Source organism: Hyperolius riggenbachi, chromosome 10, assembly GCF_040937935.1.
Source record: "Hyperolius riggenbachi isolate aHypRig1 chromosome 10, aHypRig1.pri, whole genome shotgun sequence".
NCBI lineage: Eukaryota > Metazoa > Chordata > Amphibia > Anura > Hyperoliidae > Hyperolius > Hyperolius riggenbachi.
This window is the reverse complement of record NC_090655.1, coordinates 257,417,308-257,445,132: the sequence shown is the minus strand read 5'-3', so window position 1 is coordinate 257,445,132 and position 27,825 is coordinate 257,417,308. Positions and strand designations below refer to the sequence as shown.

General features: G+C 46.7%; 1 protein-coding gene across 1 annotated transcript in view; it reads right to left on the bottom strand.

Annotated features, from left to right (window-relative positions):
* The window catches only part of LOC137535280 (zinc finger protein 208-like), a 171,541-nt gene that overhangs the window by 19,105 nt on the left and 124,611 nt on the right, over positions 1-27,825 (bottom strand). The window contains exon 6 of the mRNA XM_068257100.1: positions 13,174-14,656. Coding sequence (XP_068113201.1) covers positions 13,174-14,656 — 1,483 coding nt within the window. The remainder of the gene's footprint in view (positions 1-13,173; positions 14,657-27,825) is intronic.

Here is a 27,825-nt window from a genome sequence, read left to right as displayed (position 1 = left end):
AGCATAGCTGCATGCTTGTTTCAGGTGTGGGATTCAGACACTACTGCAGCCAAAGAGATCAGCAGGACTGCCTGGCAACTGGTATTGTTCAAAATAAATAAATATGGTAGCCTCCACATACCTCTCACTTCAGTTTCCCTTTAAGTCAAACATCTGATCTGTATGCTTGTTCAGGGTTATGACAAAGTATTATGCTGGGTACACACAATTCATTTTACCTTCTAATCAACAGCTAAATTGACAAGAAGATCTAGATGTGGAAGAGACACCGCTCTACCTACCCCTCCTCTACGGGGGGGGGGGGGGGGGGGGGGCTGGACGCCAAGCTGCTTGTGGAAATATTTTTTCAAACAAAGTCCACACACTCCACGAGGTAGAAGGATTCAAAAATTGATCCCTTTAACGACCAGAAACAGATCAGACGTGTCGGAAATAATAGCTTGATACACGTCAATCAGATGGGAATTTGCATCATGTGTTCCCATCCCATCATAAGAGGTGGAGGATCATCAGGACAGCCAGGCCATTTGCACTGTTTAAAAAGAAAAAACAATGGCATCCTCCATATCCCTCTCAGGTCAGCTGACCTTTAAAGTTTCTTCAGTGTGCTTCAGTATGATTGCCAGTCAGTGTCTCTGAAGTATGGTCCAGAATACACTGTCATTTTTACTGCTAGTCCACAGGTTCCATGCTCGCTACCTCCTCATAGTGGGACGTGGCCACCATTACTGTTGGAGTGAAGTATGGTGGGGACTTTGTGGGCCTTGACCTACATGGTAGAAGCCATGTAGGTCTGGCAAGAACCATGAACATGATAGCTAAAGTGAAGTGAAGACTGTGGAGTTGCTGGTTTCCTATCAGAAGACTGCGTTGGTGGCGGATCATGGAATGCTGGGTAGATCTAGCAAGTACTACTGTGTTAATCCAGGGCTGACCAAAAACTGGCACTGCTGCCTTGTGGTGGAAGTGGAATTCCAAAGGCTACTGAGGGAAAGAGCCCCAACAGAGAATTAGTGTGCCTGGTAGCTTTACATGGCAGCCTCACCAGCAGGATCGGATGCTGAAAGCTAATAACGTACACACCTTAAATTAAATTGGGTAGCACAGTGGTGTAGTGGTTAGTGATCTCGCCTTGCATGCCTGGGTCACCGGTTTGAATCCCAGCCAGATTAACATCTGCAAGGAGTTTGTATGTTCTCCCCATGTCTGTGTGGGTTTACACCGGGCACTCCGGATTCCTCCCACATCCCTCCGCAAAAACCATACAGATAAGTCAATTGGCTTCTCCCTAAATTGTCCCTACACTACAATACATACATAGACATATGACTATGGTAGGGACTAGATTGTGAGCTCCCCCGAGGGATAGTTAGTGACAAGATTATATATACTCTGGATAGCACTGTGGAAGATATCAGTGCTATATAAATACATAATAATATAACTGACACTTAAAGCACACCTGAACTGATAGGGTTATGGACGCTGCCATATTTATTTCCTTTTAAAGGGAACCTAAACTGAGAAGGATTTGGATTTTTCCTTTTAAAATAATACCAGTTGCCTGACTCACCTGCTGATTCTGTGTCTCTAATATTTTTAACCACAGCCCCTCAACAAGCATGCCAATCAGGTGCTCTGACTGAAGTCAGACTGGATTAGCTGCGATCAGGTGTGTGATTCAGCCACTACTGCAGCCAAATAGATCAGCAGGACTGCCAGGCAACTGCTATTGTTTAAAAGGAAACATCCAGATCCCTCTCAGTTAAGATTCCCTTTAAGCAATACCAGTTGCCTGGCAGTCTTGCTGATTCTACCGGTATATACCGGCTATACTACCCGTTTTGGTGTGGTAAATTCTGAAACCGGTAGTGATGTACCGCACCCTCGTGGATGAGGATACGCCTCCCTCTCTTTTTTTCGAATACTGCCTGGAACCACTAGTGGGTAAGGGAGCAGTCTACCTACCGCTTGAGCACCACAGGCTTACATCCCCCTAGTGACCACTGACCAGGCTATTTTTTACAATTTAGTGCTCTGCAGCTTCAATAGCTCGCTGCAGAGCCATACAACGCAGCACACAACTGAATCCCCCCGCCCTCCCCGTTTCTGCCCACCAACAGAGATATCTGTTGGTGGGCTCTGATCACTGCTGCAATGTGTGTTTATTTTTGTTTATTTTTTTAACACATTTGTCTATTTTTTTTTGTTTTTGTTCCCCCCCCCTCCCCCTGCCAGCCAATCATGGCAATCCCGTCTCATAGGCATCAGCCTATGAGAGGGGATCATGATCAGAGCCTCTCTCGGGGACAGCCAAGTGACACAGCTGTCCCCAGTACAGCACTGCCACAGATCGCAGCGCTGTACAATGTAAATAGATGGATGGTTACGCTGTCTAACAGTCTGCTAATGGCGATCGGTGCTGGTAGACTGATGACGGAGCGGAGCATCGGTGCGCGTGATCCCCTGCAAAACCCCACCGCAGGACTTGGCGCCTTTCGGCATTCGGCATCCTAGGGTTGTCACCTTCCCAACACCTATTGGCGTTAGGCAGTCGGGAAGGGGTTAAACTGTGCTCAAGGTGATATGTGACATAATGAGATAAGCATATGTGTGTACAGTACAAAATATATTAACCATTACCGGACCAATGTACTGGTGGTGGCTGCGTCTCTCTGACAGGATGTAGATTTCAACATGTGCAATCGGTAAGTGCCGTTTTAATTGTTCTATTTTCCGCCCTGAAAGAGTTTATTTCTAGGCTTGTCGGTACCTTGTTGGGAAAGTAGTAAACATCCCTGATAAAAAAAAAAATTACACCCATAAAAGTTTTCCTGGCAGAATACAATTTCTGAGCTCAGGGGAGAGATATAAAAAGGTCAATAGTTCATGTATTTTAACTCTGGGGCACTTAATAGGCTGCCACTGATTAGAAACAGTAAAACATTGAACCTACTTTGTAAATGTTTAACTATAAAATAAAACCCTGAGGTACTTAAAAATGTCATTTTTAAGAGTAGGAGGATAAATATAATTGTTTATCTCATCAGTTTATTTTCAACTCGGGATCACTTTAAAAGGAAAGAAACATGGCCAACTTCAATCTGTCTCAGTTCAGGTGTCCTTGAAGTGAAGAAAATACAGGCAGATCTGAGTAATCTGTATGCTGTGATTCCAGTTTCTCTGTTGGTTATGTTATGACTTTTCTCACTCAGCCATGAGCATGAGCGGCCCAGCAAACTAAGTGAGATTGGTCCAGTAGTTTTGTTCTGCTTATGTATATTATTTTCCCTATGCCTCCATGGCAGCACTACGGGTATTGGCCCCACCCCCCAATACCCCACAGGACAATTAACTATAAAGGTGCAACTGACCCTCCCATTCCTGTCTTTTTTTCCTGTCCCTCACCTCACAGGACTGTCGCAGGAGATTCCTGCAGATTACTTTCTTTTTTCCCCTTACCGGCTGCATCAGGTAGCCATCCGCACAGGTTGCCTCCCCTGTTGCGATGCCACCTCACAGGTCTGTAAATCAGGCTGGCTGGTGGGGACCCCGTTCTGCTGGTCTTGGGGGTCCGTTTTTCTTATGCTCCCCCGATCGTCCGCACTAAATCGTGTGGTGGGTTGTTAGAGAGCATCTACTATTGTTTTGCCGCTCTCTCGGGTGGCTGGCGCGGGCATCCTTCCTCCCTCTCTTTCTCGGTCTCGGCCGCAGTCGGCGTGCGCTCCAAGGAACGCTCCCTGTGCGTTCCTCTGACAGGAACTAGTATGGCCGCTCTTCCACTTCCGGTGGACGATGCCGCCTGATAGGCTCTGCTGCGGTGGAACGCGGAAGAGTCTCGGAAGAGCGTCGGGGGGCGTGGCTTGTTGGCGCAGTCGCTATTTACAGCGCTGCAGTTTGAATTCGCCGGCTGTCACTTTACCTAGGCTGCGGGCGAGCTGGTTGCTAAGGCTGGAGCTCCTGGCCCACCAAAATTGAGATAGTTTTCTCAAGTAACTATTAGGTGAATATTAAAAAAAAAAAAAAAAAAAAAGGGGAAAGAGAATTAGATCGGAGGTATATATATATATATATATATATATATATATATATATATATATATATATATATATATATATATATATATATATATATTCAAACATATAGTTATTTTTTCCTTCTATATCTTTATTACTATTCTCTTCTTCTTTTCTAGCGTGTGGCTGCTTAGCTGCCTCTATGGATGCCCCACTGCCCTTCACAGATCAGCGATCTTTATCATGGTAAGGGGATAATAGGTAAGTTTTTTCATAACATGGTATAACTTTGGAGTGCTTACAAGGGATTCTTCTGCTCTGTTTTCTTCAGCCCTACTTGGAGAAGAAATGAGAGATCCTATCGCTCTGCCTCCCGTGACCAATACTATAGAAGGCGTTCCAGAAGCAGATCACCACACTACAGACCAAGAGATAGGTCAAGATCTCGATCACCGGAACATCATAGAAAAGAAAAACTTTGCTGGGCATGTGGTAAACCGGTGATGCCTGGAAAGATGGTGTGTGCCAAATGTTTCCAGGAAATTGGAAAAGAGCCCTCATCAGATCCGATTGATGTCACAAACATCATACAAAAAGCCGTGCAAGAATCAGTCAGCAATTATATGGCTAGACTTCCTGCTCATCCCTTGCAAGATCAACCGTCAACTTCTGCAAGTAAACCCACGTCAGAGGACGTTGATTTAGGATTCGACTTTATGCTAGTGGAGCCTTTCATTAAGGCTATATGAGAAGCTCTGGAATGGGAGGACTCGGATGAGGAAGAGGAGACGACTAGAAAGAAGCCTAAAAAGACTTATTATAAACACTTGGACAAAACAAAACTTACTTTTCCTGTTATGGACGAAATAATGAATATTATTCAAGAGGAGTGGCAAAAAGCCTCCCTTAGGCAACAGACTCACAAAATTGTATCCTCTACCACAACCCCAGACAAGGCTATTAGACACTGCCCCTAGTGTGGACGCAGCTGTGACTAGACTAGCGAAGCACGTCACTTTGCCCATCGAGGACTCAGTCAGCTTTATTGATTCACTAGATCGCAAAATGGATCAGGATTACAAGAAGATCTACACATCGGCAGGGGGTGCCTGCAGGCCCGCCATAGCCCTTACAGCGGTAGGGAAGGCTATTAGAGTATGGGTAGACAAGATTGAGCAGGCAATCCTAGAAGACATGAATAAAGAGGACCTGATTATGAAGCTGGAAGATCTTAAGGTTTCGGCAGACTTCGTTGGCGAAGCGGCAATTGATGTGGTTCGCGGCACAGCAAGATCCATGCTGTATTCAGTTACAGGGAAGAGGGCCTTATGGTTAAAATCCTGGTCGGCCGACCCTACCTCTCGACAGTTATGGTGCAAAATCCCATACGATGGGAAGGCACTTTTCGGCGAAAAATTAGATACAGCAATAAACAGAGTTACCGGCGGAAAGTCAGGTCTGCTACCACAGGACAGACGTCCCAAGAAGCAAGGCAACTATTCACAAGGAAAGCCCCAGACCTCAAGATATAGGAACGCCAGGTCCTACCACCCGGGGCGTAATTTCCGCAACAATTGGCAATCAACACAGGCCTCAATCAATAAAATGTCGAAACAAAGAGCACCTCAGCCCACGCAGAGCAATAAAAAGTCTTTTTGACAAAACAACTGTCCAAGAGGGCCCAGTAGGGAGCAGACTAAGTTTCTTCAGCAGCATATGGAGACAACACATAAAGTCACCCTGGATTCTGAGAACAGTAACCTCAGGTCACTTTTGGACATTCAAGGAAAATCCTCTAAAGGACTACTTCATACCGACAAAAATCCCGTCCTCACAGGAGAAGATAGACATTCTGGACAAATATGTACAAGATTTACTAATCAAACGAGCTATAGTTTCAGTTCCCCCTTCGGAAAGGTTTCAGGGCTTTTACTCCAAGCTCTTCTTTGTGCAGAAAAAAACGGGCGATCTGTGCCCGGTTTTAGATCTAAAGAAACTGAACTCCTACATCAGTCTCGAGAAATTCAAAATGGAGTCATTAAACACCATAATCATGGCAGTAAAGCCTCACGATTTCATGCTTTCGATCGACTTAGAAGATGCATATCTGCATGTCCCAATACAGAAGAGTCTTCAAAGGTACCTCAGATTTTCAGTAGGGGAACTACATTTCCAATTTGCGTGCCTGCCTTTCGGCATATGTACAGCCCCCAGGACGTTTTCAAAGTTACTATTAGAAATAATAGCGATCGTAAGACTCCAGGAAGTGCGAACACATCACTATCTGGACGATATCTTACTATTGGTAAATACGGCCGAGAAGTGCCTAGTGCACAGGGAAGTTCTGATAAACACCTTACAAAACTTTGGCTGGCTAATAAATTATGCAAAAAGTCATCTCCAACCAACGCAAGATCTAGTCTATCTGGGGGCCAGGTTCAAGACAAAAAGCAACGAAGTTTGTCTTCCCCGAGAAAAAATTCCGATCATACAGGACAGGATACTTCAACTACTCCTTTCATCACGGACACAAGCAAGGTCTTGTCTACAAGTACTGGGTACCATGTCATCTACAATACCCATGATCCCATGGGCACACTGGCATCTCAGATGCCTACAAGCCGGGTTTCTGGCCCAATGGAACGGAGAGGACTTGTTCCAGACTATAGCAGTGACTCCTCTTATGAAGAAACAGCTGAACTGGTGGCTAAAAACAGAGAACTTGGAAAAAAGTCTACCATTACATCCGAAACAACCGTTAGTGATCAATACGGATGCCATCACGAAAGGTTGGGGAGCAGTCTGTGGTACTCAAGTCATACAGGGGACTTGGGCCCCATTTATAAGGTACTGGCCTGCCAACAAGCTGGAGATGAGGGCCGCCTTCTGCGCACTCCGTCACTTTCGGGATCTGATAGTGGGGAAGCCAGTTTTATTTAAGATGGACAACAAAACGGCAGTGGCCTACGTCCAGAATCAAGGGGGGTCACACAGTCGTTCTCTCATGGAGGAGGCGGATTTAATCTTCAGGCTCGCAATACCAAGAGTGGAGTCCTTGGCGGCAGTTTAAATTCCGGGGTACACGAATTTAGTCCCAGACTTTCTCAGCAGGACAGAACTTTCAAACAACGAATGGGAACTAGAGGAAGCTGCATTCAAAACAATATGTGCTCATTGGCAGATACCAGAATTGGACTTGATGGCTACCAAGAGGAACCGGAAATGTCCACGATACATCAGTCGGTATCCCGAGAAAGAGGCGGAGGCATGCGACGCTTTGACAGCTCAATGGACGTTTCAGACGGGATACGTCTTTCCTCCTATCCCTCTAATCCTCAGACTTCTCAGACGATTGATGTCGGAATCAGTAACATTAATAGCAATCCTCCCTTGGTGGCCCAAACGACCTTGGTTCTCTATGATTCATCACTCAGATGACAACGGACCAACCTCTATCGATCCCGGTCACCAGAACACTACTGTCACAAGGGCCGGTGCTACATCCCAATCCATCTCGCCTCAAGCTGATGGCATGGAGGTTGAGAGGAGGAGGTTACAAACTTTAGGATGTTCAGACTCAGTGATTTCCACTCTACTTAAGTCAAGAAAATCGACTACTGATCTAACTTACCATAGGATCTGGAAGATCTTCTTAGAATTTGCAAATTTGAATAAGTTTGATCCTACACAACCACCAGTACATCAGGTCTTAGCCTTTCTACAAACCAGAATAGACAAGGGACTCTCGTTCCATTCCATTAAGGTACAAATTTCTGCGATCTCCGCCCTTTCAGGTCATAAATGGGCCTTTGACCCTCTAATTAAACAGTTTGTGGCTGGAGTGATGAGAATGCGTCCACCTTCAAGGCCTATGTTTCCGAAATGGGACCTCCCTTTAGTTCTACAGTATTTATCTGGAACTCCGTTTGAACCCATCCAAGAATGTTCATTATGGTTCAAAACCTTGAAGGTAGTCTTCCTGGTCGCTATAACTTCGGCTAGAAGAGTGTCCGAATTACACGCCTTGAGCCATAAGGAGCCCTATTTAACTTTCTTCCCAGACAGAGTTCAGATAAGGCCAGTCCAGGGATTTTTACCAAAAGTCCCCACTTTTCTACATATCAATCAGGAGTGGTCACTGCCTATATTTAGTGAAGAGGATTCTGTAACAACGCACCCGCTGGACGTGGCTAGAGCACTAAAAGATTACATCACAGCTACAGAAAATATTAGGAAGTCAGATAGACTCTTTATAGTTCCGGCAGGGTACAGGAAGGGAGAGGCCGCTTCTTCGAGAACCATTGCCTCCTGGCTGACCAGAACCATCCGGGATGCCTATAAAGCTAAAAACATGGAACCGCCAGAAGATATAAATGCACACTCGACCAGAGGGGTCGCAGCATCATGGGCGGCTCACGCCAACGTTTCAGCGGCCAAGATATGTCAGGCCGCCAATTGGAGTACTATAAACACTTTCATTAAGCATTATCAAGTTGATACTTCTACTTTGACTAGTCTAGAGTTTGGAAGAGCAGTATTATCTTCCTGTAATGCATCCTCTGTCATTTGAAAAAAGAAATAATTAAACTTGTAATCTAGTTTTACCTGCTCCAGTTGCCCTCCCGTCTCTTTTTGTTCTAGTTAAGTCCCGTAGTGCTGCCATGGAGGCATAGGGAAAGCGGAAAATTGAATACTCACCTAACGGTAATTTTCCTTTCCCGATGCATCCATGGCAGCACGAGGGACCCACCCACTGTTCGGTGAGGTACTAGTTACAAGACAGGAATGGGAGGGTCAGTTACACCTTTATAGTTAATTGTCCTGTGGGGTATTGGGGGGTGGGGCCAATACCCGTAGTGCTGCCATGGATGCATCGGGAAAGGAAAATTACCGTTAGGTGAGTATTCAATTTTCCGCTTTAATGTAAGATCTTCAAGCAATCCTAAGATACTAGTGCTCTTTGTCAATATTCCCTCTATTGCACAAAGAATGGTAGTCGTGAAAACAATGCTTAATGAAGTATTGCTAGTAAATCAATCAAAATATTCTCAAATATAACAATCTATATGCACCATGCCAACAGAACAAAATGAAATACTACAAAAACGAGAATTGGCTCATGGGCGCATACAAATTTCTATAATTTATTAATTACAAAATACTGACAAAAGGACTCTAACCAAACAAAAAGAAAAAGAAAGAAAAAGAAGAAAAAAGATTACATATCACTTCAAAATACATATAGGTATATAAATTTTAAAGAGTCACCTCACCCTACTTGCAACCTAAAAGGGGCTGCAGTCCTCCAATATAGCAAAGTTCCTGGTATTAATGTGCACATGAAGTGGTCTCTAGCAAGTAATAGGAAACTAGATGGCAAAAGTCCAGGTGCAAGTTCCAAAAAGCTGTAAATAGCAACAGAGCATATGATTGCTGCATATGAGGTTAATAGCAGTTGAAATGAACTTCCAGCGGTAGCATGTAGATTAGTAAAGTGAAAGAGCCAGGTGCAGCATATAAAAGACAATTTCAAGCTCCAAGCAGCTTAAATGGCAGCAATGGCATCAATAATTATTGCAATGTTGTCTCATGCATTCCACCATCCCACTCGCAGATCTGGATATTGCAGGAAACATCTGAGGTGACACCCAGCTCCAAAAGGGACCCAATTGCAGTCCAACAAGGTTTGCATCAAGCATAAGCAGACTAAGCGCTATCACTGGGAAACGTTCATTCCAGCATAAATCACATCAAGCTCTACATGTTCCATGTAGATATATGTATATATTTCAAAGGGTGCACCTATATATAAACAGCCACAGCTCCATAGTTACCAGTCCTTGGTATAAATGCTTCAGGTCGTGGGTTAGGTACTGGGTATATGACTCAATGCGCCAGGTCACGACATGTTTCGCAGATACCTATGTCAGCCTCCTCAGGTAATGGCGCAGAAGATTGGTTGCTCTGCGAAAAACGCCAGAGCTTCCATAAATGTGTGCAAAAAGGCGCACCGCCCATCCGTCCTCCCCAAGCGTGCAGCTCTTTGTCAATACTTTTTTACGCAACCAAAATCCTAGTATTATAGTCCAAGAACTGTATATTGTTGTCTCCTGGAATGTGATTTCTTTTTAACATCACAATCCTGAGGATGTCTACTGACATTGGGCCAGATTTAGCAAAGCATTGGGGACAGTTTTTCTTTCCTAAACTGTTCTAACTGGCAGGGGGGACTGTTCTGCATGATGAAAATTCTTGAAGGGATCCTTAAAGTGAACCAGAGACGAATCACCCTCATGTATTTTACCATATATATCAGTGGGATCATTAGAGAAAACACCTACCCTGCTCTCTGTTTCATTCTTCACTGCTCAGCCTGCTCCTAATCAGCTTCCCGACTGAGCATTCAGTCTGGCTTTGCTCAGGAATCATTATAGCTGAGTCGTTATAGCAGAGCCACAAGGGGTCAGGCTTGGGCTTGAAAAGACATCAGAAAAGACAGACTCAGCTATAATGATTCCTGAGCAAAGCCAGACTGAATGCTCTGTCAGGAATTTTATCAGGGCTGATAACAAGCATGCTGAACAGTGAAGAATGAAACAGAGAGCAAGGTAGGTGTTTTCTCTAATGTTCCCACTGATATATATGGTAAAATGCATGAGGGTGCTTTGTCTCTGGTTCACTTTAAGCCTACAAAAAAGAATCAGTTTTACTCACCTGGGGCTTCTACCAGCCCCCTGCAGCTGTCCAGTGCCCTCGCAGTCATGATCGGATTCTCCTGTCCCCCGCCACTAGCTACTTACACTTTCGGCCAACAGGCTTACTGCGCCTGCTCATGCTTGGCCATGCGTCTCCTTCTACGTTTTCCTGTCCACAATAGCACCATGCAAAGGACACTATTGTCGACGGGAACGCGTAAAAGGCTACGCATGGCCAGGCTTGTCGAGCCTGTCAGCAAAGTGAAAGTAGCTGGCGGCATGGGACAGGAGGATCTGATTGTGACTGCGATGGCACTGGACAGCTGAATGGAGCTTAAGTGTCTCTTTAAATCCTACTTAATAATGGCAGATTAGCATGAATTTCCAGAACTGCACTACAATTAAGAACAGTTCAAATCCATTGCTAAACTGTCGCAGATTAAGAAGTGTTTAACGGACAACCAAGGTGACATGATGAGATAGACATGGGTATGTACAGTGCCTAGCACACAAATGACAATGCTGTGTTCCTTTTTTTCTTCCTCTGCCTGAAAGCATTAAACATCAGGCATGCAGGTGACAGTTTCAGTCTGGGTCGGGACTGGGTTGGACTATAGCGTAACCCTCACTGATAAGGAATTACAGCCATAAAACACTTAACTGTCAGTAAATGGCTTCTGAGAGCAAGAAAGAGATAAATGGGTCAATAGTTCACTGTATCACTGAACAGAGACAAGATACAGTAAAAACAGAAAAACAGCTCTACTGTAATGTGTGTAAACTGTTGCTGGTTTGTTTGTTTCTCTCTAACCCCCCCTCCCCCAACATATAATAACCCCCTCAGCACCACCTCTCCCAAAGCCCAGTGCTTCCTACACTGATATATACACTGATCAGCAGCATGCACAGACATTCAGCAGCCGGATGCTGGCAGCTCCTGTAAGCTTTCATTATTTAAAATTGCTACAGCAGAAGTGACTTGTGTTCCAGTGCAGCTTCACCTGACTATCCTGCATAGTGTATGCCACAGAATTCATGGAAGGGGACAAGGGAACACTAAAGATCCTCAATCATTACATTAACGCTTAAACATTAACCCTATTACCAATATCAATAAAGATATATAATATAAGAATTAGTATAATTCTTCTGCACTTGACTGAGCCTTCCTAAACTTCCCTATTTTTGAACAGTTTAAGAAGGAAACTGAACCTTCTAGAGGTGTCAAACTCAAATACTCAAATTGTACACGGGGACCTAGTCGCGGGCCAAACTCAATGTCTACTGGCCACCTTCCTCCCTTATAAATTTCCCAGGTATCTAATGCCCCCCTTCAACCACTATACAGTTCCCTGGTGTCTAGAGGCCCCCACTCTCCCCTATACAGTTCCCTGGTGTCTAGAGCCCCCCACTCTCCCCTATACAGTTCCCTGGTGTCTAGAGCCCCCCACTCTCCCCTACACAGTTTCCTGGTGTCAAGAGGCCGCCACACTTCCCTATAGAGTTCCCTGGTGTCTAGAGGACCCCACCCTGCCCCATACAGTTCCCTTGTGTTTAGTACTTCCCTCCTACCTCACTCATATGGCTTTCCTGGTGTTGTAGGGCTTTATCTCCAATATAGCTGCTCTGGTGGTCTAGAGTGGGCCAAACATAATGCAAAGTGGGGAAACCATTTGAGGGCCAAATTGAATGGCTCCAAGGGCCAGATTTGTTCTAGAGGTTTCTTAAGATGTCTGAGACAGTTCTGCACAGATTTCTTAAAACCTCCTAAGGTTTTGTCTCAAACACTCTTGATAAATATCCTCCATAGTCTTTATAATTTTTTTTATATATATGTTTGTGCTATGTATTATTTGCTGACACTTTTTGATTTTTATTGAGTTTTCAAAAACATTAAAGTTAACAATGTTAAAAAACCCCCCACAAAAAACAGAAATGAGAGGTCTGTGGAGAGCCTCTTCCAAATATAATTGTTGAACCACTGACATAAGCTACGTTCAGTGTTGCGTTCCCTGTGACGGCAGGAATGCAAGGGACAGCGGCACTGTACATTATACTCAGGTTGGGTTGGGTACACCGACGCATACAGTCAATAAAAAAAGTACGTTTTGCTTTACTGTTAACGTGCATTTTATATCAATATTTTATTTTATATCAATTCATCCAGCGTCCAGTGGGTGGGTATAGTGGGGAATATGTAGCTACTGCCAGTTAGTAAATCTGCTGTCCCCGGCCACGTCTGGAGGTGGGGGAGGGGCCAAATCATTTAGCTTTTTGGAGCTGGTAACAGCCAGTCAGGAAGCGAATTACCCTCCAGAGCTTGCAGGAAATTATTATTTATACTTCCTGCCTCATTTGCATAGATATAGCACCAGGTGAAGTACACTTATATCAAAGATCTTTCCAACACTCAACACAAGTGTCTGACAAGCAGAGATTTATGCCCAAAACATCTCCTACAGTCAGCACATGAATAGGGCTTCTCACCAGTGTGAGATCTCTCATGTCTGACAAGATGTGCTCTCTGTCCAAAACATTTCCCACACTCAGCACATGAATAGGGCTTCTCACCAGTGTGAGCTCTCTCATGACTGACAAGATTTGATTTCTGTACAAAACATTTCCCACACTCAGCACATGAATAGGGCTTCTCACCAGTGTGAGCTCTCTCATGACTGAAAAGGCTTCCTTTATGTCTAAAACATTTCCCACACTCAGCACATGAATAGGGCTTCTCACCAGTGTGAGCTCTCTCATGACTGACAAGGCTTCCTTTATGTCTAAAACATTTCCCACACTCAGCACATGAATAGGGCTTCTCACCACTATGATAACTCTCATGACTGACAAGGCTTCCTTTATGTCTAAAACATTTCCCACACTCAGCACATGAATAGGGCTTCTCACCACTATGATATCTCTCATGTAGGACAAGAAGTGATTTACGTCCAAAACATTTCCCACACTCAGCACATGAATAGGGCTTCTCACCAGTGTGTATTCTCTCATGTATGACAAGCTTTGATTTCTGAACGAAACATTTCCCACACTCAGCACATGAATAGGGCTTCTCACCAGTGTGAGATCTCTCATGTAGGACAAGAAGTGATTTACATCCAAAACATTTCCCACACTCAGCACATGAATAGGGCTTCTCACCAGTGTGTATTCTCTCATGTATGACTAGCTTTGATTTCTGAACAAAACATTTCCCACACTCAGCACATGAATAGGGCTTTTCACCAGTGTGATATCTCTCATGTAGGACAAGAAGTGATTTACATCCAAAACATTTCCCGCACTCAGCACATGAATAGGGCTTCTCACCAGTGTGTATTCTCTCATGTATGACAAGCTCTGATTTCTGAACAAAACATTTCCCACACTCAGCACATGAATAGGGCTTTTCACCAGTGTGATATCTCTCATGTAGGACAAGATGTGATTTACATCTAAAACATTTCCCACACACAGTACATAAATAAGGCTTTTTCCCAGTGTGAGTTCGCTCATGTGTGGTTAGTTGTGATTTATTTCTACAACATTTTCCACACTCAGAACATGAATAGGGATTTTCCCCAGTGTGAGATCTCTCATGTATGAAAAGATCTGCTTTCTGGCCAAAACATTTCCCACACTCTGCACATGAATAGGGCTTTTCACCAGTATGAGATCTTTCATGAGCAATAAGAACTGACTTAAGACTAACATGTTTCCCACACTCAGTACATGAAAAGGGCTTCTCACCAGTGTGAGTTCTCTCATGCCTGACAAGGTCTGTTTTCTCCCCAAAACATTTCCCACACTCAGTACATGAATAGGGCTTTTTACCCGTGTGAGATTTCTCATGTCTGACAAGGTGTCCTTTCTGCCCAAAACATTTCTCACACTCAGCACATGAATAGGGCTTCTCACCAGTGTGAGATCTCTCATGTAGGACAAGATGTGATTTCCTAGAAAAAAATTTCCCACATGATGAACAGGAATAAGACCCTCCAGCAGAGGGAGAGCCGCGCTGGGTAGGAGGCCCCTCAGGGTTAGACAGGTGAGGGGAATCTGGAGCAATATTTGGGGTAACCAGGTTATCTGCAGGAGACTCTTGTCCAATGACATCATCATCCATTGTACAGTCTGTGGATACAGAGAGACGAGTCTCTGAGAGGTTCCTGATGCCGGGACTCCGCCCTGCAAATAGAGAAACATCATCACTTCCTGCTGGATAAATCTGAGGGGAGTTATCATTAGGGATGATCAGTGAGCTGCTGATAATTAAGTTGATGCAAAATGTATGCAGCTTAGAATACAGCCAATCAAATGCATTTCCTGAAAAATGTGATTAGCTGCATACAATTTGCATAACATTTGCATACATATGTTGGGAGTTATTTGCATCTCATTGCACCTAACATATTGGAGGTACAATTCCTATTTATGCATCGCAGTATCATTGCTGACTTTTCTATCCCACAGCCATATAATACAAGTGGTCTAAAAGAAGGAAGTGGGGTCCTTACAGACCAGGGTATCCCTCCTTATGGGTGAGAGATGTTTATGCAGTATAAAACCTGGCTCTAGACCCAGCCCCTCTTGAGCAAGTAAAACCACTGATGATGGAACTGCAGGAGGATGAGGTTTAGTGGCAGTTGAACACTTTATCCTGGGGTTATCCCTATTTCTCAGCCATGTTTATTCCCTTTAGGTGTAGATTTTGTAGCATGGTGAGTGCACTCCTTCCCTTTAAAGAGACTCTGTAGCCTCCGAAAAAGACCCTTTTTTTAGCTAGCCTTGTTAATTATTAGCTGAACCGCCACTATCCCACTGCAAAATGAGGCTTTAATCGCCCCCAAAAGCCCGGGGCAAATTGCACGGCTCCTTCCTGTTGGAGGCAGAGCTGTCAGCTGCAGCTCTGCCTCCATTCACGTCTATCTCCAGCAGATCCTCGCCTCCTCCCACCCCTCTCAGTCTTCCTTCACTGAGAGGGGCGGGGAGGAGGCGGAGATCCGTGGGAGATAGACGCAAATGGAGGCAGAGCTACAGCTGAAAGCTCTGCCTCCCCGGGCAGCAAAATCCACGACCAAGAAAGTCGTGGATTTTTGCCCCGGTGTTTGGGGGTGATTAGGCCTTGTTTTGCCGCGGGATAGTGGCTAGTTCTATAGGATTCTATAATGTAAATAAGCTGCTGATCTGTATATCTAAAAGGCAGTTGATATATGCACGACGTGGACACAGTGCTGCATACGCATATTACAACTGCCTGAGTAGTGAGCAGCGGAGCAGCAGTGTCTGGTGGTGTTCGCATGCAGATGGGGTGTGCATATGCTTGCAGCAGGTAGATGTATCATATACGAGACTAAGATCTCATCTTGTGTTTAAAAGGGAACTGAAGTGAGAAGAATATGGAAGCTGTCATATTTATTTCCTTTTAAACAATAAACAATGCCTGGCAGCCCTGCTGATCTATTTGGCTGCTAAAGTTTCTGAATCACACCAGAAACAAGCATGCAGCTAATCTTGTCAGATCTGACAATAATGTCAGAAACACCTGATCTGCTGCATGCTTGTTCAGGGGTTATGGCTAAAAGTATTAGAGGCAGAGGATCAGCAAGACAGCCAGGCAATTTTCATTGTTAAAAATGAAATAAATATGTCAGCCTCCATATCCCTTTTTCTTCAGTTTCCCTTTAAACCCTGGGGTACACGGGTCCATAACTGCGAGATCCGAAAGGGCTCACATTTGAGTAAAATCTTGTGTGGATCTTCCCCTCTGACTGACCCCATCATTCTTTCTAAGCCCTGAAATCTAAATGTTGACACATCTCCATTATGGACATGCAGAAAACGCCTGGGCACACTCGAAATGTTCGTAACATTTGCGTTACCATGAAGAACCTTATTAGGACCATTATAGTGCTCAGAAATGCGTTTATGCAAAGAGCGAGTGGTGCATCCAATGTATTGCATATTGCATGTGATGCATGTATTCATATTAATGACATTGCTGGTCTGGCAATTCACATAATGTTTCATATTAAAAGTTTTTCCAATGGACAGAGAGACAATGGGCTAGATTCACTAAAAAGTGCTGTTAGCACGTCCATGCTAAACAGTTAGCACTCAAAGTGCCGTGCACACATCTTTGCATGCGCAAGGTTTTGCTCACGCCATAACTACCGTTCATGCGCAAATGTATGTGTTATTGCATGCAACAGTTAGCACTTTTTAGTGAATCAAGCCCAATGTCTCTAGTCTGGCTATGCACACGACAGTATCTACATGTGGTGTAACCACTCCTGAAAGATCCCTTTGTGGCAAGCCTGGTAGGAATGCAACTCTCCTTTGTCTGAAAAAAAGACTAGAGGCTAGGACCAAGGGTAGGAGCCAGTGGCATAGCTAAGGAGCTATGGGCCCCAGTGTGAGTTTTACATGGGCCCTCTCACCCCAAGCACTTTATACAGAACAATTGATACAATGCACCAAAACCTGCCAAGGACAACATAGTTTAAAATCACAAACACTGGTCCGCATGACAGCCGGGGGCCCCAGGTCTCTCTCACTAGCTGGGGCCCCCAAACCACAATGCGATACCTAGAGGGAAGTGCGGGCAAGCCCTGGACCTCTCACCTCCAGGGAACTCACCCCCACCACCTCTAAACTGAATGCCAACTGCAACAAACTCAATTGCTAACTTCCAGCTAGAGCAATTTCCTGCCTTTATCTGGTAAGCAGACGCCAGTCAGCCAATCAGGTGTACTATTATACACCCTTTGCCTGCTGTACCAAATCTAGCAGGAATTGCATAAATTAGCATTCAGATGGGAGGCTTCGGTTGGATGCAATCGTTGCTTGCATCGTTTTACAGGGACACCCCGTGTAAGCACATCTCCCACACGGTCCCCTCCCTAACCACTCACCTGTCAACCGCTTCCTGGAAGCTGCAAAATAAGAAATTTAAAATCACAAACACTGGTCCGCACGACAGCCACACTTCCCTCTAGGTATTGCATAGTTGTTTGGGGGCCCCAGCTAGTGGGAGAGACCTGGGGCCCCCGACTGACCAGTGTTTGTGATTTTAAATTTCTTTATTTGCTGCTTCCAGGAAGCAGTTGACAGGTGCCTACACAGGGCATCCCTGTAAAACGATGTAAGCAATGATTGCATCCAACCGAAGCCTCCCACCTGAATGCTAATTTATGCAATTCCTGCTAGATTTGGTACAGCAGGCCAAGGGTGTATAACAGTACACCTGATTGGCTGACTGGGGTCTGCTGACCAGATAAAGGCAGGAGATTGCTCTAGCTGGGAGTTAGCAATTGTGTTTGTTGCAAGGACAACATAGTGTCAGAGGTGCAAGCAGGGGATGGGGAAGAGCTTGTTAATGATTATTATCATTCAAAGCATTTATAGAAGTGATCAGAGCTGGGACAAGGTCCTCCGCCACCCAAGGCTGAGACACCAAAGTGTGCCCCTCTGTCCCTTCCATCCCACTGATTGCTATTAGACTAAGAGGTGCCCCAGGGCCCCCAACACCTTAATCTCTAGTTATCTGGCTGGGAGTCACTGCCATGTATCCCCTTTTCTTATTTTTCTTTGCTTCAAACACAACAGGGGAATGATAGTTGAGTGAGTTGTGCGCCCCCTCCTACACTGCGCCCCGAGGCTGAAGCCTCTCTCGCCTCTGCCTCAGCCCAGCCCTGGAAGTGATCATTACAAGCAAAGGACCAATAAAGAGCTAATACTATGGTTGAACATGGGCCCTATGGGGCCCCTCTGGCCTAAGGGCCCCTGTGCCAGAGAGACGTCTGCAACCCCTAGTGCTATACCACTGGTAGGAGCCAGTTGAGACAAAAAATTGCAGCCCTTGGATAGAACAGCACAAAGTTTGGGTGTCTGAGTGTAGAACAGGCAAGTATTTACAAATGACAGCTGTTATCTGTTTAAATTCTAAACTATAATTAGTAACAAAAGCGCAACTTAATTTATTTGCCTGTGTCTACCAATCGAACCACCCCTTAAAAGACTTGTGCTTTCCCTGGCAAGGATCTAACTCCTGTTCAAGTGCCTGTGGATCTGAACAGTTCCTAGCGGCACGTATCATCTCACCAAACGGAATTGCATTCCGGGTATGTCGAGGATGACAGCTAATAGAAGAGAGTTGCCCGAGCATGCCTTCCTATAGGTTCCAGTTTCAATTTTTCCAGACTCCAATGAACCATGTAAGGTCACGTCCAAATAATTGATTTTAATGGAATGGTGACACATGGTAAAGGAGAGATTGCTGTTCTTGTTCTTATTGTTCTTGGCTTTCTTTATAGATGAATTAATTTAACCACTTAACGACCGCCTAACGCCGATAGGCGTTGGCAGGTCGAAGTGGTGTTTCCATGGAAACGGCCGTTTGTTCGAGCGGCCGTTCCATGTCAGTTCACGGAGGGTGTCTCCGTGAACAGCCTGTGAGCCTCCGATCGCGGCTCGCAGGCTAAATGTAAACACGCAGGGAAGAAATCCCCTGTGTTTACATCATACGGTGCTGCTGTCGCAGCAGCGCCGTAAAGGAAATCGGCGATCCCCGGCCTCTGATTGGCCAGGGATCGCCGCCGTCTGATAGGCTAAAGCCTATTAGAGGCGGTACAGGACGGATCGCCGTCCTGTGCCGCCCACTGTGACCAAGAGAGGGAGGGAAGGAGAGGGAGGGGGGAATAGCGCTGCGGAGGGGGGCTTTGAGGGCCCCCCCCCCCCCCCCGCTCGGCCACACAGAGCGGCGGCGATCAGACCCCCCCCCCCCCAGCAGGACATCCCCCTAGTGGGGAAAAAAGAGGGGAAGTCTGATCGCCCTGCAGCAATCCTGATCCGTGCTGCGGGCTGGAGAGCCCACACAGCACAGATCATCCAAAACGAGCCTGGTCCTTAAGTGGTTAAACAATTGTTGTATGAATTATATACTGTTGTTTTTCATGGCGTGTATTCAATATTAGAGTTCTCTTTTGCATATACAATGTATGGAGATACTCTCTAATTCAATTATTATGACCTTTGTCATTTTAAATGTTTGTAAGCTGTATCACTTTAAGACAGGTGGAATGCCCTTTTGGGGTGTGTCTCACCTGCCTACATAAAGGGTCAGTGTGCACTTTCCTGTAAGCTATGATTAAGGAGCCTTTCGCTCCGATACGCGTAACATTTTTTCTCTGTGTCCACAGATGTGACACTAAAAATTGGACTTTTAATCAATCCTACATTGTAGCAGGAAATCCTTCTTCTACATATTGTCTCTATGTGTTTATCAGATGATGGGGGGATCTAGGAGGACCCTCCATACTGCTCTCTACTGTGCAAGAAATGAAAGTCTCCTCTTACCCGGTGATGTGAGGGGCGGCTGATTCTCCATCATGGTGTCCTTGTAGAGGTCCTTGTGCCCTTCTATATACTGCCACTCCTCCATGGAGAAACAGACAGTGGCATCCTGACACCTTATAGGAACCTGAACCATACAATGATACAGTCACCACCCACACACATCCTTTGCTGTTACTGGATAATGTCCCATAATTCCCAATACCACTCACCACTCCTGTGAGCAGCTCCATCATCTTCCTGATGACTTCCAGAATCTTCTGCTTATTCTGATTCTCAGATATCAGGAAGTGAGGTGGGGGCTCCATGGTGGTCACAAGATCACCAGACTTCACTGGAGAAAAACTCTGTATGGAAATACCAAAAATAATGTAATATGACTTCCCAGAATTCTCCTTACCTCTCCGGTCAGCCGTTGTGTTTTATTAATATAGATAAGGGTGGTGTCATGTGACTTCCCAGAATCCTCCTCACCTCTCCGGTAAGCAGATAGATGATCTCCAGGCTGAGGTTCACAACTGTCTCATTCAAGTCAATCTTCTTTTGTTCCATCTTGACACAACTGAAGCTTGTCTGAGTCTCCATCATGGTGATATTGTAGAGGTCCTTGTGTCCTTCTATATACTGCCACTCCTCCATGGAGAAATAGATGGTGACATCCTCACACCTTATAGGAACCTGAAACACACAATGATACAGTCACCACAAAGACACACCCCTTGCTGTTACTGGATAAAGTCCCATAATTCCCAGCACTGCTCACCTCTCCTGTCAGCAGCTCCATCATCTTCCTAATTACTGCCAAAATCTTCTGTCTCTTTCTCCTCTCTGGTCTTAGGGAAGGTGGTCTCAGGCAGTAATGAGGGGGCACTGGGATGGGGGATGTTGTATGCAGAGAGTCATACAAAGTTAATGGCTCAACAGATGCAATTTTTGATAATTTAAACCCCTAGAAAAGAGAGAAAATAACAGATAAACGTATATAAATTCCAAGAATCCCCCACACCTCTGCCACCAGGTACAGTATGTGTGTTATTACCAGTGATTAGAGATGGGTGAACACTTTCGCCGGTGACTGGTTTTTGCCGAATAACGGCGGTTCGTATTTTTCCATAAATTTTTTGTCCAAAATTCATGTTCGCATTTAACTTTGAAGTCAATGGCCGCTGACTTTGGTGGTTAATGGCAAAGCCCCAGTACATGCTAGAATCTCCAAATCTACATGGTATGGGAAGGAGAACAGTGGAAACAGGGGGACATTTTTTGTTCAAAAAGATGAAAATCAATTTTAAAGTTATGATAGAAAAAAAAAAGTTTTTTTCTACATGCGATTAAATGACAGATCGTGTATCAACCTATAGTGGAAATTTACATATATCAGAGGAAAGAGCAGCGAATGTCATGCCGGGGTTTCCAGGTGGGCAGTACACAGTGTGTAATGACTATCTGGTAACCCGGTGGAACAGGCCTCTGATCGCTGTACAAATTCCATTTATATCACGCTGTTCTCCTGGTGGACTGAAAGCGCCAGAGCTGCTGCCACTAGGACATACTCTATAGGCAGTAGCAGTATTAGGGAATGTTCCCCAAGGTCTCCTACTGAATAGGCGCCGGCTTACTGAACAGGAAGAGCCAAGATTCAAGGTCTCCTGTGTCAGAGGCAGAGCCCTTAAAGTGGACCCAAACTAAAAATACAACATTTTAAAAAAAAAATCTATTTGCTAATGTGTAATAATAAATAGCAGCCTTTTTTGAGCTGCATGATGACAAATATAAAATATTTTACATTTATTGGAGAAACCCCTCCCCTTCCTTTCATATTGCCGGCAAATAATCCGGCAAACTGGTGGAGTAGATGGTGTCCAGCAAAGGAGGAATTGCTAATGGCTGCCACCTGTATAACCCTAGTTATGCAAAGAGGAGGGTGAAAAGCATGCACTGAAATGCTCATAGGCTTGAAGGAGTGTTTATTTATCTTTGTATGTGTCAGAGTGCTGCAACTAAATATTTTGAATGAAAAAAATGTTTGGTTTGGGTCCGCTTTAAGCAGCACAATATCCAGCCACTGCCATTAAAAAGTCAAATTTTAAAAAGAAAATGACATGAGGTCCCTCATTGTAAATCTATTTAACTCCTTGTCACCCATGCAGGCTGGGTTAGCCAGAATGTGGATCCCAGGCTGCATGGGGCTGCACACCCTGACCTATACCGGCTCGCATGGTGCATGGTATGGGGGCTTTGGAAGAGCCTCCAACTCTACCGCAGAACCCTTGTCCAATTCATATACAAGGAGTGCCCAGGAGGAGGTGGGGACCATTGACACCCTGGAGGAGGGGGGGGGGGGGGGGGGGCTCATGTGGCCATCCCTTTAAGAAGGGAATTTCCAGATGCCTGCCCCCTTCCCAAGTGAAATTCGTATAGGGGTACTCTGATCTCTCCCCATAGAGAGACCAGAGCTGTGCGGGGAGGCTGTGCCGAATGCTGGAGCCAGGCTGGGTGATGTATTAACTGGCTGGATCGTGGGATCAGGAGTGATCGGGGGGTGCTGGCTACATATATTAGCTAGCCTAGTGCTTGCTAAAGCTTTTACAGCCAGGCAAACAGTTGAATTAGTCCTGGGGGACTCCTGAGGAGAGCGAGCGGTATGCCGACACAGTGTCGGGCATACTGCTAAGGAGGTTAAGCACACTTCAAAATAACCTTTTTTATCATAAATTTAAAGTCGATTTTCTCAAAAATTTGGGCCGAACGGTTCGCCTGCGAACGGTTCCATGCGAACTTCCGTGGTTCGCGTTCGCGTCCCGCAGGCGAACCTTTGCGGAAGTTCGGTTCGCCCCATAATGCACATGGAGGGTCAACTTTGACCCTCTACATCACAGTCAGCAGGCCCAGCGTAGCCAATTAGGCTACACTAGCCCCTGGATCCCCACCCCCCTTATATAAGGCAGGCAGCGGCGGCCATTACGGTCACTCGTGTGCCTGCATTAGTGAGAGTAGGGCGAGCTGCTGCAGACTGTCTCTTATAGGGAAAGATTAGTTAGGCTTAGCTTGTTCCTGGCTGCATACCTGTTCTGTGAACCCACCACTGCATACCTGTACTGTGAACCCACCACTGCATACCTGTTCAGTGAACCCACCACTGCATACCTGTTCAGTGAACCCAACACTGCATACCTGTTCTGTGAACCCACCACTGCATACCTGTACTGTGAACCCACCACTGCATACGTGTTCAGTGAACCCACCACTGCATACCTGTTCAGTGAACCTGCCACTGCATACCTGTTCTGTGAACCCACCACTGCATACCTGTTCAGTGAACCCACCACTGCATACCTGTACTGTGAACCCACCACTGCATACCTGTTCAGTGAACCCAACACTGCATACCTGTTCTGTGAACCCACCACTGCATACCTGTACTGTGAACCCACCACTGCATACCAGTTCAGTGAACCCACCACTGCATACCTGTTCAGTGAACCCACCACTGCATACCTGTTCAGTGAACCTGCCACTGCATACCTGTTCTGTGAACCCACCACTGCATACCTGTTCAGTGAAACCACCACTGCATACCTGTTGTGTGAACCCACCACTGCATACCTGTTGTGTTCAGTGAACCTGCCACTGCATACCTGTTCTGTTCAGTGGACCCGCCACTGTATACCTGTTCAGTGAACCCGCCACTGCATACCTGTTGTGTTCAGTGAACCTGCCACTGCATACCTGTTCTGTGAACCCGCCACTGCATACCTATTCTGTTCAGTGAACCCGCCACTGCATACCTGTTGTGTTCAGTGAACCCGCCACTGCATACCTGTTCTGTTCAGTGGACCCGCCACTGTATACCTGTTCTGTTCAGTGAACAGTGAACATGCCACTGCATACCTGTTGTGTTCAGTGAACCCGCCACTGTATACCTGTACTGTTCAGTGAACCCGCCACTGCATACCTGTTGTGTTCAGTGAACCCGCCACTGCATACCTGTTCTGTTCACTGGACCTGCCACTGCATACCTGTTCTGTGAACCCGCCACTGTATACCTGTACTGTTCAGTGAACCCGCCACTGCATACCTGTTCTGTTCAGTGAACCTGCCACTGCATACCTGTTCTGTTCAGTGAACCTGCCACTGCATACCTGTTCTGTTCAGTGAACCTGCCACTGCATACCTGTTCTGTGAACCCGCCACTGTATACCTGTTCTGTTCAGTGAACCCACCGCATCAGTGCGCATACCTGTGCAGTTAAGTGAACCCACCTACCTACGTGAGTGCACGCAGTGTGATATACCACTCTGTGCATACCCGATATGGACAAAACAGGTAGAGGAAGAGGTAGTGCCAGAGCCAGAGGAAGGCCACCCGGCAGGTCTGCGCGAGGTCGTGTAAATGTAATTTCGTGTGGACCTGGCCCACAGTACAGTGCTCGGAAGAAGGCACGTCCCATCACCTCCCAAGATTGTCAGGACGTGGTTGAGTATTTAGCGACACAGAACACCTCATCTTGCTCAGCCACCAGCGCTACTACTAGCACCACTTCCGCTGCATTTGACACTTCGCAAGAATTATTTAGTGTTGAAATCACTGATGCACAGCCATTGTTGTTACAGCCAGATGAATTTTCACCAGCTCATATGTCTGAGTTACGCGGCAACACTATGGATGTAACGTGTAAGGAGGATGAAGGACCTACTGATGGTGCATGTTTGGATTTGTCTGAGACAAGCGAAGCTGGGCAGGATGATTACGATGATGACGATGATAGGGATCCTCTGTATGTTCCCAATAGAGGAGATGAAGAGGGGGACAGTTCAGAGGGGGAGTCAGAGAATAGTAGGAGGAGAGAAGTTGCTGAAAGAAGCTGGGGCAGCTCTTCATCAGAAACAGCTGGTGGCAGTGTCCGGCACCATGTATCGCCACCTATGTACAGCCAGCCAACTTGCCCTTCAGCATCAGCTGCTGAGCTCCCCATAGTGCCCACATCCCAGGGTGGCTCAGCGGTGTGGAAATTTTTTAATGTGTGTGCCTCAGATCGGAGCAAAGCCATCTGTTCGCTCTGCCAACAAAAATTGAGCCGTGGAAAGGCCAACACTCACATAGGGACAAGTGCCTTACGAAGGCACCTGGAGAAAAGGCACAAACAGCAATGGGATGGCCACCTGAGCAAAAGCAGCAGCAGCACACAAAAGAAAAGTCACCCTCCTTCTCCTCCTCTTCCTCCTTCAGGTGCATCATCTGCTTCTGCCGCTTTCTCCCTTGCACCTTCACAGGCACCCTCCTCCACTCCGCCTCTGCCCTTGAGCGGTTCCTGCTCCTCTGCCCACAGCAGCAGTCAGGTGTCCGTGAAGGAAATGTTTGAGCGGAAGAAGCCAATTTCGGCCAGTCACCCCCTTGCCCGGCGTCTGACAGCTGGCGTGGCGGAACTGTTAGCTCGCCAGCTGTTACCATACCGGCTGGTGGACTCTGAGGCCTTCCGTAAATTTGTGGCCATCGGAACACCGTAGTGGAAGATGCCAGGCCGCACTTATTTTTCGAGAAAGGCCATACCCCAAATGCACCGTGAAGTTGAGAGGCAAGTGGTGTCATCTCTTGCAAAGAGCGTTGGGTCAAGGGTACACCTGACCACGGATGCCTGGTCTGCCAAGCACGGGCAGGGCCGCTACATTACGTACACAGCCCATTGGGTCAACCTGGTGGTGAACGATGGCAAGCAGGGCGCAGCGGACCAAATTGTGACACCTCCACGGCTTGCAGGCAGGCCTCCTGCCACCTCCTCTCCTCCTGCTACATGCTCTTCGCTGTCCTCCTCCTCCTTGGCTGAGTGGCAGTTCTCCTCTCCAGCTACACAGCCCCAGCTCCGCAGGGCCTATGCTGCATGCCAGGTACAACGGTGTCACGCCATCTTAGACATGTCTTGTCTCAAAGTGGAGAGTCACACTGGAGCAGCTCTCCTGGCTGCTCTTAAGAAACAGGTGGATGAGTGGCTGACCCCGCACCACCTGGAGATAGGCAACGTGGTGTGCGACAACGGCAGCAATCTGCTTGCCGCTTTGCATATGGGGAAGCTGACACACATACCCTGCATGGCACATGTCATGAATCTAGTTGTTCAAAGATTTGTGGCAAAGTACCCTGGCTTAGCGGATGTCCTGAAGCAGGCCAGGAAGGTCTGTGGGCATTTGAGGCGGTCTTACACAGCCATGGCACGCTTTGCGGAAATTCAGCGGAAAAACAACATGCCGGTGAGACGCCTCATTTGCGATAGCCCGACTCGCTGGAATTCGACCCTGCTCATGTTCTCCCGCCTGCTAGAACAGAAGAAAGCCGTCACCCACTACCTCTACAACTACAGTAGAATGAAACAGTCTGGGAAGATGGGGATGTTCTGGCCTGACAACTGGACACTGATGGAAAATGCATGCAGGCTCATGCGGCCGTTTGAGGAGGTGACCAACCTGGTGAGCCGCAGTGAGGGCACCATCAGCGACTTAATTCCCTACGCTTACTTCTTGGAGCGTGCTGTGCGTAGAGTGGCGGATGAAGCTGCGAATGAGCGTGACCAGGAACCGTTACTGCAGGAACAGGCATGGGACCAATTTTCATCAGACCTAGCTGTTTCCTCAACACCTGCGGCAGCACAGAGGGCCGAGGAGGAGGAAGAAGAGAAGTCGTGTGCAGAAGATGAGTCAGACTCAGAGGATGATGAGCAAGGTGTTTCTTTGGGGGAGGAGGAGGAGGAGGAGGAGGGGACGGCGGCAGGAGAACACCCGCAGCAGGCGTCGCCGGGGGCTTGTGCTGCTCAACCTTCCCGTGGTATTGTTCGCGGCTGGGGGGAGGAGGTTGACTTACGTGACGTCACTGAGGAAGAGCAAGAGGAGATGGAGGGTACTGGATCCGACTTTGTGCAGATGTCGTCTTTTATGCTGTCCTGCCTGTTGAGGGACCCCCGTATAAAACCTCAAGGGGAATGAGCTGTACTGGGTGGCAACACTACTAGACCCTCGGTACAGGCACAAAGTGGCGGACCTGTTACCAACTCACCTGAAGGTGGAAAGGATGCAGCACATGCAGAACCAGCTGTCAACTATGCTTTACAATGCCTTTAAGGGTGATGTGACGGCACAACGCCAGCAAGGTACCACTGCCACTAATCCTCCTCCCGTGTCCACACAGTCAAAGACAGGACGCTCCAGCGATCTCATGGTGATGTCGGACATGCGGACGTTCTTTAGTCCAACGCCTCGCCGTAGCCCTTCCGGATCCACCCTCCACCAACGCCTGGAACGGCAGGTAGCCGACTACCTGGCCTTAAGTGTGGATGTAGACACTGCTGTGAACAGCGATGAGGAACCCTTGAACTACTGGGTGCGCAGGCTTGACCTGTGGCCAGAGCTGTCCCAATTTGCCATCCAACTTCTCTCCTGCCCTGCCGCAAGCGTCCTGTCAGAAAGGACCTTCAGCGCAGCTGGAGGCATTGTCACTGAGAAGAGAAGTCGCCTAAGTCACAAAAGTGTTAAGTACCTCACCTTTATCAAAATGAATGAGGCATGGATCCCGGAGGGCTGCTGCTCGCCCCAAGACTAAGTCAGTCCCCGCACACACAGCATCTCTGCCTGCACGCCGTGTGACTGGCTGCCTGGCCTGCCCCAAGAAGACTAAGTCGCTCCCAGTCCCTCCACACAGCATGTCTTCCTGCAGGCCGCTTGACTACCTTCTCCGCCACCACCAACAGGGTCCGGGACTCCAGGCGGATTGCTGAA